This window comes from Telopea speciosissima, chromosome 1 (genome assembly GCF_018873765.1).
Source record: "Telopea speciosissima isolate NSW1024214 ecotype Mountain lineage chromosome 1, Tspe_v1, whole genome shotgun sequence".
Classification (NCBI taxonomy): Eukaryota; Viridiplantae; Streptophyta; class Magnoliopsida; order Proteales; family Proteaceae; genus Telopea; species Telopea speciosissima.
Window position 1 is genome coordinate 5785122 of NC_057916.1, and position 13017 is coordinate 5798138.

The following is a 13017-nucleotide window of genomic DNA, read 5'->3' on the forward strand; positions in this document are numbered from 1 at the left end:
AAATATAAAAAAGGGAGAATGTCCAAAACCAGTGACATTTGGTATATTGCTTACAGAGTTTTAAAAAATTAAATTATTTATTAATAATTATTTTCACAAACTTTTTCGAAATGTCTTCTGGTCCAATCGGAATTACAGATTCGCTGAAATAGAATTTACTGTAGATTGAGGTTATAATAGCAATTTTAAACATGCCCAATAGTGTATTATGCGATATTCTATAGTGGGAGATTGACTTATCTACTTAATTGAAAATTTTTTGTTACCATCATGTAAAAGTCATATCACCAATTGTAACCCAAAAAAAGTCATATCACCAATATTCTAGAAACAATATGGGCAGAAGATCGTTGCCAAGCTGCATGGTCCTTGCACAAGCATGGGGGCTACTGTGAATGTGCGCATGGGCATCAACAGTGTGGGATTTTTTATTCAACATGCAGGGTGGGCAGTCATTTTGTGTGGTCTTATGTCTAGGCGCATGATGCACGCATCGGATATTTTTCCCAAACAAATTTTAGAAAGTAAAATTGTGAAAATTGGGTGGTGACAATCCAAGTCTCTCCTCAATTCATTCACAATTGGTACACTCTTTCTTCTTAGAGATTTGATTCCCCGTCAATTATTTCTTTCCACTGAGCTCCTCTCTCCCTCTCCCTTGTGTGTGAGTGTGTGAAGCTGAACATAGGGTTTTATGAAAACCCTAGTGTTCTTAGAGGTAGCGGTCCTGATAGGTTGCATTTTTTACCTTTAAAGTAACCTCGGGCGCTCAATCTACAATTCCTTTCCCCGTTCCTTCTTATAATTAGGGATGTAAACAGATCGAATTCAGCTCAGATAGTGCTATATCCGCATCCGATTAGCTTTTGGATGGATTCGATAGTGCTAAACGGATACGGATAGAACATTATCCGTTTACATGTAAATATAACTTTTCGGATAGCTATAGACTATCCGTACCCGTTTAGCTTTCGAACTGATTCGGATAGTGCTAAACGGATACGGAAACGGATTTCGAGTATTCATTTACATCCCTACTTACAATAAGCAACTAATTGTTTTACTTAACATAATCAATCCACCTACAAAAACTAGTTAGTACGTACTCACTTGATTCTCTACAAAACCAAACTCCATATTTTTTTTTTCCCTTTTTTGGATAAACAAAACCTGGATCTATAGCTAATTGTATTGTGTACATGCCTTAATACTCCGTATCATCATCGATCATCTCTCTTGACAATGTCTTCCTTTCTACAAACTTTTCCCAGTACCAATGCCTCTCCCATACAGGGTGCATTGCGTCCAGAGGAATTCCTTTGGTCTCAGGAAGGAAAAGCAATACAAATATGGTCATGATCAATATCCATCCAGCATAGAATAAGAACACAGCAAACTTCAAGTGGCAGAGCATTGACACGAACGTTTGAGATAACAAAAAAGTCGTCATGAAGTTTACAGAGACACCGATACCATTACCGGCTGGTCGGACTTCTGTTGGTAAGACTTCAGTTGGTAAGAGGAAGCTAAGGGGACCCCATGAATACCCAAATCCGGCGGCGTAGAGACACATAAACACCATTATCTCCACAGCAGTGTCCTTGCTGAGGGGTTCATCACCGGAATTCCCAACCCTTGTCGCAAGCAACCAAGCCATAGCTATCTTCATTCACCCACCATGCCACCGTCACATATAAAATGAAATCCAAGTAAGAAATTAAGTGTAACTTCATATATTTCATATAGAGGCAAGAGTAGTTGAACCTGGCTCTCCTTCAGCCGTGGCGGCGAGAGCTAAAGGATCCAGCCCAGCAAAAATAAGGGGGTTTGGTCATTTCATAGGGGCGGGTTGCCTGTGAAATAACCCAAACGCCCCTGTTTTTGCTGGGCTCATACTCCAGCTCCCTACTGAGAAGTTTCCCAATTTGTGTACTCCTAGGAAGATTGGGATTGAGCTAGCTCCTCTCTTGGGAGTCTAGCACGCCCATGGTGCATCCAATTGTTGGGCTGTGCTGCACAAATCCCTAGGCATGCACATATATGTGCAGCACGGCCCAGCCCTTGGATGTCCCCTGGGCGCTGGGCTGCCTGGAGAAGAGTGAGATCCGAAGGACTACCCTTAGTTATAAAAGAGGCTGGCTCAGGTTCTTGATCACCTTTGGGTTTTTAAAAGAAAAGAAGGTGGGAAAAATATTTGAAAAAAACTGACCTGGCAAATAAACAGAGTGACTCCACCAAGAACTAACAAAAGCTTCCGACCAATTCGGTCAACAACGGCACAGGAAAGCATAACACAAGAGAGGTTGATCACTCCCATTAAGACAACTCCGATCAAAGCAGAATCACTCCCAAACCCAACCGATTGGAAAAGTATCGGAGCATAGAATGCCGCTACATTGATACCAGTGAGTTGCTGAAACACCATCACAGCCACTGACAACACCAAATGAGGTCTGTATTCTCTCTGAAATATCTTCTTGTACTGATCTCGAGACTTTGATTTCACTGCTTGGCTGTAATTGATGATCTCCATTAGTTCTGTATCCACATCTGAGTCGACCCCTCTGATTTGACTCAGTGCCAACCGAGCCTCACCCATCTTGCCCCGTTCGACCAAGCTGAGGGCCGTGTCGGGGATGAACAAGGCACCGAATGTCATAATGATCGCCGGCACTCCTGCGATAGCGAGCGAGAGACGCCAATTCCAGTCGACTTCAAGTTGGGCGGCGAAGTAGTTTACGATGTTTGCAGTTACCGTGCCGAAGTCCATGAAGAAGTTGAAGCCTACAGAGAAGGCTCCGCGGTACTTGGGAGGAGCCATTTCGGATAGGTAAACTGGTGCTGCCTACATGGAATTGACCAATTGTGAATGGGCGTGGGGGCTTACAATTCAGATAGTCTACGGCCCCCTGCCCGGAGCGGCCTGAGCGGCGCACAAACAAGGTGCCCTGCAATGACCGCCTTATCCCCGCTCGGGCAAGGTGCTCGGGCAAGGGTAAGGCGGTCATTGCAGGGTGTCCTGTTTGTGCGCCGCTCTGCCCGTAGCGTCGTAGACGATCCGGATCCGGGGGCTTATTGTGCAATCGAGATTTTCTACGGCGCGCCTGCCCATAGTGGCCAGAGCGGCACACTGATGAGGCGTGGCGTAATGACTGCCTTACCCCTGCCCGAGCGGGGGTAAGGCGGTCATTGCGCCTTGCCTCATTAGTGTGCCGCTCTGGCCGCTGCAGGAGCGTGATCATGATCCGCTTACTGTGTTGTGGAAGGTTATATGTATTTTAAAGTGTTAATTTATAAATCTAGGATCTGGCTCTCCTCCGGCCGTGGCGGGAGCTAGAGGATCCAGCCCAGCCAAAAGAGGGGGTTTTGATCATTTCACGGGGGAAATCGATAAATTCTAATCAATCTCACTCAAAATTGGCCCGATCAATTATTCAATTTTCATTCCAATCCAACGATTCAATTTTAATTTTTGGAACGCTGATCTTACCACCAAGCAAGGTGTGGGAACTTTTTTGTTTTGTTTTGGGGGTGCTAATGGCATCTCCTTTTACAATTCTATTTTTCAGATTCCATAACGATGATCACGGTATCAATATTTTTTGGTTAATTAGCAGTAATAGACAGGGTGTCAAAACCAAATCGAAACCATTTACCAAAATCGAATCAAACAATTTAAATTGAAATCAGTAGACCGTTTAGTTAAATGATCCGATTATGATTTAAAAAATGATACTGTTTATTTAATCGGTTCGATTCGGTTCTGATCGATTAATTTAACGGTCTGAAAGACTGAAACCATGTAATCCAATTAAAACCAATTATAACCAAACTGTCTAATTATTTAAAAACTTAACAGTTTTTTTTTATATAAATTAAAAGTCAAAACCTAGCAAGTAGCAACTGCTGAGCACTCACGTTTCTTTATTAATGATATCCTCTTTTCCAAAAAAAAAAACTAATAACTTAATAAATAATAAATAATAACTAGTAATAGTAAATAAAGTAGTAAATATGTATAGAACCATCTAATCGAAATCGTGTAAAATCGTAAAAAACCATTTAACCGAAACCGTTTATCAAACAGTCCAAGTTTTAATTATGAGACCGATTAATTTTAAACGGTCTCGTTACGACTTCAACCCTCAAGCAGTCAAAATCAAACTGAATCGAACCGAACCATTTAACTAAAACCAAACCGTTTAACCGAAAGGAACTCGAAGAGATCATTTTCCGTAGTAGTAGTGTCCCTGAGTTTTTTTTGTTCTTTTAATAGACATAATGAAGCTAGGTCACCTGGTTGGAAAAACCGATCCCGATACCGAGACAGACACGGCCTAAGATGAGCATCCCCACATCCGTGGCGCTGGAAATGAGTGCGACGCCAATCAGGAAGATGGAACCACCGAGCACCAACGTGGCCTTGCGTCCCTTGTAAGCGCTGAAGCGCCCGGCAAATAGGGACGACAACATGGCGGCAAAGTAAAGGGAGGAAGTGAACAATGTCAACGCATGGCTATCGAACAAGCAGTAGGTGTCTACCTCCATCGAAGCCATCTTCTTCAACACTTGCGGAAAGAACTTCTCCAGGAACGGTTCCATGGTACTCACACCTCCTGTAATATATATATTTATATTTATAAACCATACAAGAAATGCCTATTTGTAAATAAATTGCAGAATCGGAATTATTAAGAATTTACGAACGAACGAACCTGAAACGCCAATGTCGTAGCCGAAGAGCATACCAGCAGAGGCTGCAACTATGCTAATTATGATCATCGACACTGTTACATTCCTTGTACCGGCGGTGACATTGCCTTCCATTTTCTTTCCGGCAAGCATTCTTCAATCTCTCTCTCTCTCTCAGGCAAAGGGAGCTATTCAAAACAATATTACGGTGGCTGAAGAAGATCAATGTAATGGAAGTCCAAGCTAACGTTTTGGAAGTAAAACCGCATGGGAATGAATTAATGATGTGAGGGTTAGTCGGATTACATGTTCTAAATATATAAGTAAAGGGTTTACCAGAAATGAATGAATCCGGTTATCCGGTAGAAAAAACAAAAAGACGATAAAATAGTAAATCTAGATGATAATAAGTCAACAAAACTATGTGAGACTACTGTCGGTCTGTCTAAGATGGAAGAAGCCGTTGTGATCAAGACTGTCGGTCGGTCTAGACGCGAAGAACCCGTTGTCTTACTTGCCAGCCATGAATTTTGACCAGTGTATGAACCGTATGAACTGAACCCAGTTCGTTGCGTGGGTATAGTGGAAGAGATTTATTGGAAGATATGAAACACCACCTCCCACCCAAAAGTAGGGATGTAAATGGATAATCGAAAATTCTAATCCGATCTGCATCCATATTCGTTTCGGTATATCCTTTTTTATTTAGAGATATTTGGGGGAAAAAATTAAGTAAATAATGATCTTGAGGGTTTTTTGAAGATTCAATAGGTTCTAGAATATAAGGAAAAGAGAATCATGATCGAAGAGATATATGGATTGAGAGTGAATTGTATCCGCTAGGGGGAGGAAGGTCCGGGTTACATAAGATGTAAACGGATGGTCAAAAATCCGAATTTGATCCGCATCCAAATCCGTTTAGATGTATCAGTATTCGGCCAAAGAATATCTGGATCCGATCACATCCGATGTGTATCCGACCCAAATCTGATCCATTTACATCCCTACCCAAAAGTGGGTCGCACGAGATCAGATCCCCACTCCCCCCGTGAGGATCCATCGTTTATGGAGTGTGGGTCCCACTCGTTAGACATGGATCCTACACCCCCCCCCCCATGGATGATGATGGATCCATCAAAAGTACAGGACAATTCTTGTTATTTAGTTGGTCTTGATATTGGAGGATCTAAAAAGATTCTACTAATGTATCATTTTTTGGTTCAATGGAATTCATAGGTAGAAGAAAAGCCCCGTTAAAATAAGATTTTTTCTTTTTGGATCATATTTAGATTGTTAATATGATATAGAAGAATTGCTATTAAAAGTAGTACACTACATTTTTTATCATGAAATTTCAATTGCTTGTTGAATCACATGAAAATACGATACTCAAAATTCGGAGGTGAAAGAGATTTTAAAAACATCCTTGATGGAACAAAAAAAAAGTGAGTGAAAGATCTCATTGAATCAAATTTGGTCCATGAATATAAGAAATAGTAACAATTCTTGATCTCTCTCAATTCGAAGATCCAGAATTTGAATTGATGCCAAGGAGCTGATCCAAACTTACGAGAGGACCAATCATAAGTACATCTATTTTGGAATCAACTATAGGAGTCTTGTTGAGTTCGACACACAGTAGGGCTTCTACCATCGTGCTGTTTGTTGGTATGATGTACTAATCTCTCTAATAATTCTATACATATTCTATTTAGAAGAATATGATTGGCTTATGGTTGATATCAATTATAAAAGTAAATTTGCTAAGGTAACAATAATTGTTTATGAATAGATAATATATATATTAAAACAAAGGAAACCTATACAATATGGGATGGTAGAAAAACCTCTTGTTTGCCTTCAAATGGGAGTTAAGTCTTGATTGCCCCTTAGGGTTGATCCTTTGCTCTTTGTTTTCTCACCTTGTAGTATAGTTCTTTTTCTTTTATTTTCAAAAAAGAGATATTACCTATCATGTGTGAACTTTCTATAAAAATGCATTTTCCTATAATGTTATTGTTGGTGTGGCGTGGGAGATTCCCCCACGCTAGTGGCATGGGGAACACTCTTCCGAGTTCCGATCCTTCAATTGAACCCAAAATGTTAGCCCATAGCTTTCAATTGAATTGAGAAATTTTTTCATCTTTTTTTATTCCCCTTGATGGGAAAAACAATCCAGACCATGTTAGCAGAATTACTACAGAAGAAAGGCTTTTAGTCAAATTAACCTTTTACAGAACTTCAACAAGTAATAATTAGTGAAGTCAAAAAAAAAAAAGAGGATTTCATTATACAACCTTGGAAAGACTACACAACCAACCACTACTGCAACTGCAAATAAACGTTTTAAGTATCTCAGAGCAGCAGCACCAATGATTACTCTGGCCCCAAGACTTGTGATAAGCTCCCATTTAACGAACCAACAATTTCCGCATAGGCATTTAATCTGTGTAAGCTGTGGTCTCATTTAGCTCTAGTGACCCTTGAGATTATCCTTTTCCAACCGTTCCACATGGGAAGTGGCTGAGTCAAATTCTATTACTCTTAGTTCTCCTATATATATGTATGTGATGCTCTAGCAAGCACAGCCACCTCCTTGCTGCTCTTGATGGGATGAATTTAGAGTAGGCTTTAGGTTCACATCAACCATATCTTCTTGTTTAGTTGAGGAGAGGGTCTCCATCCCCGGCAAGGCAGCAGCAATCTTTCGGAATAATGGCTGCATTGTGAAATCAAAGACAGATAAAAGGAATTTGTCAAATACGAGAAGGGAAGGAAAAGAAAATCAGTAGCAAATGAAGAAGACTGGCTTCATTGTCTGTGCTGTTCAAGTAGCACATACACACATGATGGCATTAAAGATGGTACCATTCAGACAGTTCATGCCAAGGAAATTTATGTCAAAACATTGACTCAATTGAGTGAGACCAACTATCTGTAATTGAAAGATTTGGCACTACTACATGTTGCCCTCAAAGTTTGAAGAATGTAATAAGTTCAATGATTAAGATATAAGTGCAGATCAATATTTCCTAGGAGATTTTGTTGGTGATATTGAATGCCTACGCTCATCAATGCAAATGGTAAGGAAAATCGTTGCATATTAATGCACATATTCATCAATAGAAAAACATTGGCATAAGAAAATATCACACTATCCACCTTAATATTGAATCCTGCTTTAGCGCTGGTCTCTATGAACATGACACCAAAGTCACGGGATTTGTTATCTCCCTCCTCTATTGAAACCTGCCTGTTTGATCATCCAGAAAAAAAAAAAAAGTATTAAAACCATAATAGAGATTAAAAAACTACTTTTTTACGCATGAAAACCTGATGAACCCGCTTTAAATCTTCTAGAAGTATCTTAGAATCCCCTCAGACATTCTACCGAATCTGATTAGTAGGCTCGGTAAGTATCTCTCAAAACCTAGAGGAATACTAAATAGATGCTAAACTAGAGTTATTATAAGGAACACAACTAAATGGGTGCTCAATTTAGATAGTTTTTCATGCATCATCAAGGAACAGTCAAACCGAGAAATATTCCTCTACAAGATTGACAGTAGATAGGTTCCGAAGCTACACATATTGAGAGGAAAAAATGATATAAAATATAGGGCAAGAAAATATGCTTTCAAAATGCCAGCGTATAACCTACCTCTTGTCAACTAGATCGGTCTTGTTCCCAACAAGGACAATAATCACATCACTGCCTCGTTCTGTGCGTACTTCCTCTATCCACTTAGAGGTGTTCAGAAATGATTGCCGATCTGCGTCAAATTAGATAGTGAAAATGAAACTTCAGCATTGAAAACTGCACATGTGGGTTCACACAGATAAAATGAATCTAGATTAGCAGGTCTTTGGAAATTTTTTTTGTATAATATGGGTTTACAGATAGGATAGGTTGCATGTGTGAATATGGTGGATATATTGGGCTACACCAATTCAGTCCACCTTCTGACTAAAACCAAACTCTAAGATGGAATTAAGCATGCTAAAAAGAAGCAAGAGCTGCCCTGGTAACTATTAATAAATGCATTGTTAAAGAGGAGGTCACTAATAAGTCTAGGAGATTAGATGCAACTCTGCAAGGATAGTCTACTCATCCACATTAAATCCAAAACAAAATTGAGGAACAATGGCACAAAGATAAAGAAATATTTCTTTTTCTGGAATCCACAAGTGCCACTACTTTTAGTGTAGGTAAAATTCTGGCTTGTCAACCATGGCTTTACTTATGTTCCTCTTTCTTTTATGTTTGGTTAATGTATTCAAAAGCGTTTTGAAGGCAAAATAGCCCGCCAAAAAAACACCAAGTATTGTATGGATTAGAACTGAGATCATGCTAAACATTTAAAGTGTTCCAAGAGAACTACTACTCACTGGATACGTCATAGACAATTACTGCAACAGAGGAATCTCTGATGTAGCTTGGAATGAGACTCCTAAATCTCTCCTGTCCAGCAGTATCCCTGTAAAACAAGAATGTGAGAATTCTAGAATGGTAATATGCCAATGTAATATGAAACACGATGTATATATCAAAAAATTCAAAGCAACTAGGAGGGAAAACAACAACAAACAACCTGAAATTTTAATCAACAATGCAATGTTGGGTCACTGAATAAAAATCTTAACTTCAATAAAATGCTTATCTTCCGGTGTACTGACATGTGTTTTATTTTATAGGACATTTTTTTTTTGCCCACTTGTGATTGAGAGAAAATTTTTCTTATTGAGGAAATTATAAAACAGGGGCAAGACAACATGGTAAAACTTCGAAACCTAGATAAATGGGCAACCCAAAAACCATTCTGGCTCTGTGAGAATTCTTCATAATGACACAGTTACCCCATAGTCTCTTTTGCTGAAACTACCTAAGTGAGATCCATTTTCTTGATGGAGTCGGGAGCCAGCTTGAAGGGATCAACCTAGCACATGATTCCCATATTGAAAGATAGGTTATCAGTGCCATCTCCTGTAGGCATTGCAGGACCAATTAACAAAATGTGTAACAGTCATTGGGAGGCACAAACAACTCTCAGCCTATCCACCGAGGCACCAATTCTCCGACAGATGATGTGGCTTCTTTTTGTTTTTAAGTTTATGAGTCATCATACATCCTTCTTTTCCTAGTAAGTTTGAATTTTCTGATAAAGTGCAAGTCAATTAACATACACTTGCCTGTAGCTTTATTTTCTGATACAATTACTAATTGGGGTCTGGCTACAACCCATATCTTATCTTAACCACCAAAAAGAAAATTCATATTAGAATTCAAAGAGCTGCATTAAGGTCCTGAAGTATAGTTATGACTAGTATCCTACAATGGAAGTCATACAACCAAACGTAATGCAGGAACCAGAGAACATTCATATAGATCAAGATTTGTCAAGCTAGAATTGACAACGGATAACCGAAAAAATGATAAAATTCCATCTTACTTCTTACAAAATACAAGAACTTCCTAACTATTTGTTGCTAGAGATCAGTTTATGTTCCTCCCCTGTTTCAACTGCATTGCATGTTCATGTTTCCATTTGAAGGAATGTGAAGGAACAAATTTGCATTCATGCATCAGAAAGACATGCTTTGAACTTAGAAAATGAGCTCCAAGTAGCATCCATATAAGGAATCATGAGAAGAGAATCACATTTTTATCAACCATGAAAGCAAGATGTCCTACCATAGCTGCAGACGAACAGTGCGATCTTCAAGATACATTGTCTTTGACAGAAAATCAATGCCGATTGTAGCCTGTAACAGGATATAAAGTAAGAGAACCTGACACTAATTAACAGAACTTACAGGGATAAAATGCACAATTATGGGCAAAAAAAAACAGCGAAAGCAAGGTCAAAAGTAAGGAAAACGCATTCATACTGAATGTTGAGGTTTGCAATTATACAAATTAATTTTACTCAAGTTATTTCTGTGTTTAACTCATTGCATGCTAAACTAAATTACAGAGTCATTCAGAACTAATAGCATGCAGTGACAAAAATATAAAGAGACAATTTGAAATTTAGGAATGATAACTTGCAGTGTTATAATTCAATATCTATGAAGATTTTCTATCATTCAGCATCATGCTTACAAATGATATAAATCCGTACTGAATGAGAAAAAAGACATATAGTATCATATTCTGACATAAGGAGGCCAATAGCCACATCTAATGATTCTACACTGTTATTACATATATAAAAGCAAATGCTCAAGATCGAATGTAGTAGATTTGCAGGAATTTTAATGTCACTGCCCAATCTAAGCAGAAGATTTACCCCTACTTTTTTCTGGTTCAACTCAACTCAGCCTTATCCCAACTGAATGGGGTCGGCTACATGGATCTTCTTTCACCAATCAAATCTATTCAGAGTCATACTAGTTACCAGTCCTAATCTATGTATTTCTTTCCTCACCTCTTCATTTTTTTGGAAACGAAATCATTTAGCGTACAATGCTCTTGCATTAAAAAAAAAACACGTTCAAAAAAATCAAAATTCAAATATATGATGAATTAGGATTTAGGAGGCACAATAAGAAAATCAAATCAATTCAAATTCAAATGGAAAGACTGAACAAATCTTTTGAATTGAAATAATTGAAACTTGAACGAACCATTTCATGAAAGAAAATTTCCTATGAACCTACATACAACTGAAAACTCTTTAGAAAAGAGAATGCACTGAAAAGCAAAGATCAAGAAATCTAATTTTTTTTAAAAAGTAACAAAACCAATAAGAAGACACAATTCCTGCGGAATTATCAAAAAGTTTCAGCCTTTGGGTATCAAACAGCAACCAAACATCAACAATGCAATCAAATATGAAGGAAAACCAAATCGATCAACCAAAACAATGAACATATTAAAATCCAAAATGGATCTTCACGAGATTGAACAAAAAGAGAAGAAAGGAAATATCTTGAGTACCTGGTATGTATTATCGAATTTATCGTACATGAAGCGGGTGATGATACTGGTTTTCCCGACAGATTGGTCGCCCAGGAAAACGAGCTTGTATTTGGCAAGAGGAGAGACGATCGCCATGGATTCTCTATCTCTGTCCTTATCTCCTCTCTTACCCTCAGACCGTTTTATTCTACCGATGAGACGAGATGAGCAGATCTGAATCTAAGAAAGGGTGACAAGGGGAAGCCAGAAATGGAAAGACGTTTTGAATTTATAGGTAAGAGAAAGGAACGAGAGAGAGAGAGAGAGAGAGAGAGAGAAAACAAAACCGCCAACCAAGACGAAGGGAAGTCAATAACTTCAAACTTGTTTCGTTAACTGACAAATTTAGCCCTGGTTTTCTTCGTTTCTACGAAATGGTACACGCGCTGTAGCCACGTGTAAGAGAAACATTGATAACAAAAAGGGCAAATTAGAAACCTCTCGTGCAGTGCATTTCCTTTAGAGTTCAGACAATGACCGTTTCGGTTCGGATTTCCTTCCCGCGAAAGGTTATCCGTCACACCGGTGGGTGAAACCGTAAAAGTATCTTTGAGCTGACATCATTAACCCTTAATTTGTCTTTATTTACATGTATACCCTCAACCTTTTATCTCTCGTGTGACGGACTGGTATGCCCGTGATTCTCGGATTCAAGATCGTCTCCAAGGAGCAGGGAACGCCCAGGGCGTTGCCAGCCATTGGGTTGTGCTGCACACATCCCTAGGTATGCATCGAGATGTGTGCAACACAGCTCAACCGTTGGATGCCTCCTTGCAGCACTCTGGGCGCACGCCTCCCTAGAGATGAGCTAAATTCGTGATTCTCTCTTCTTCCCTTTTTTTTATTTTTTTTGGATAGTACTCCTTCCTTTTCACGCAATAAAATAGGGCGGCCTGCCCTTGGGTAAGACGTAAGTATGTTAAAGTTTAGCTTGAACCGGTTGGATTGATCAAAATCGATCAGTTCAGTTCAGTTCAGACCGAATCAAACTGATCTCTTATTAGTTTGGTTTTGGGTTGCGGTTTAATGGAATTGGTAAAACTTAAACCAAATCGAAATGATTAAATGTATTGACCATAATCGAAATAGAAAATTAGACCAAACATGATGCAAAAATTGAGACCAAACCGATAGTACCCGATAAGAGATCAAAAAAAAAAAGAAGAAATTTCTCATTAATTTTTTTATGGGTTTTTTACAATTATCATCTCAAAAACTTTCATATCTACTATTACCCTCCCAAAAAAAACTTTCAAATAACTATTACCCCCCATGGTGCAAACTAATTACTAAATGGTCCCCTTAACGGTGGGGGTTAGTAGTGATACAAAATCCTTGTCACGGATTTTCTAGGACGAAAATGC

General features: G+C 38.9%; 3 protein-coding genes across 3 annotated transcripts; all 3 read right to left on the reverse strand.

Annotated features, from left to right (window-relative positions):
• Window positions 1-1204: 1204 nt before the first annotated feature.
• LOC122648183 (sugar transport protein 5-like) lies at window positions 1205-2821 on the reverse strand. The gene is made up of 2 exons (XM_043841435.1): window positions 2210-2821; window positions 1205-1663 (listed from the first exon to the last, which is right to left on the reverse strand). Exons 1-2 carry the CDS (start codon window positions 2819-2821, stop codon window positions 1205-1207), a joined length of 1071 nt encoding a protein of 356 aa, XP_043697370.1.
• Window positions 2822-4287: 1466 nt separating this feature from the next.
• LOC122648244 (sugar transport protein 5-like) lies at window positions 4288-4845 on the reverse strand. The gene is made up of 2 exons (XM_043841482.1): window positions 4716-4845; window positions 4288-4616 (listed from the first exon to the last, which is right to left on the reverse strand). The coding sequence occupies exons 1-2, from the start codon at window positions 4843-4845 to the stop codon at window positions 4288-4290; spliced, it is 459 nt and encodes a 152-aa protein (XP_043697417.1).
• A 2113-nt stretch (window positions 4846-6958) lies between these two features.
• On the reverse strand, window positions 6959-11873 carry LOC122652308 (ras-related protein RABH1e). The gene is made up of 6 exons (XM_043846018.1): window positions 11633-11873; window positions 10385-10455; window positions 9082-9170; window positions 8354-8465; window positions 7855-7945; window positions 6959-7411 (listed from the first exon to the last, which is right to left on the reverse strand). Exons 1-6 carry the CDS (start codon window positions 11747-11749, stop codon window positions 7268-7270), a joined length of 624 nt encoding a protein of 207 aa, XP_043701953.1. The 5' UTR covers window positions 11750-11873; the 3' UTR covers window positions 6959-7267.
• Between the last annotated feature and the right edge of the window lie 1144 nt (window positions 11874-13017).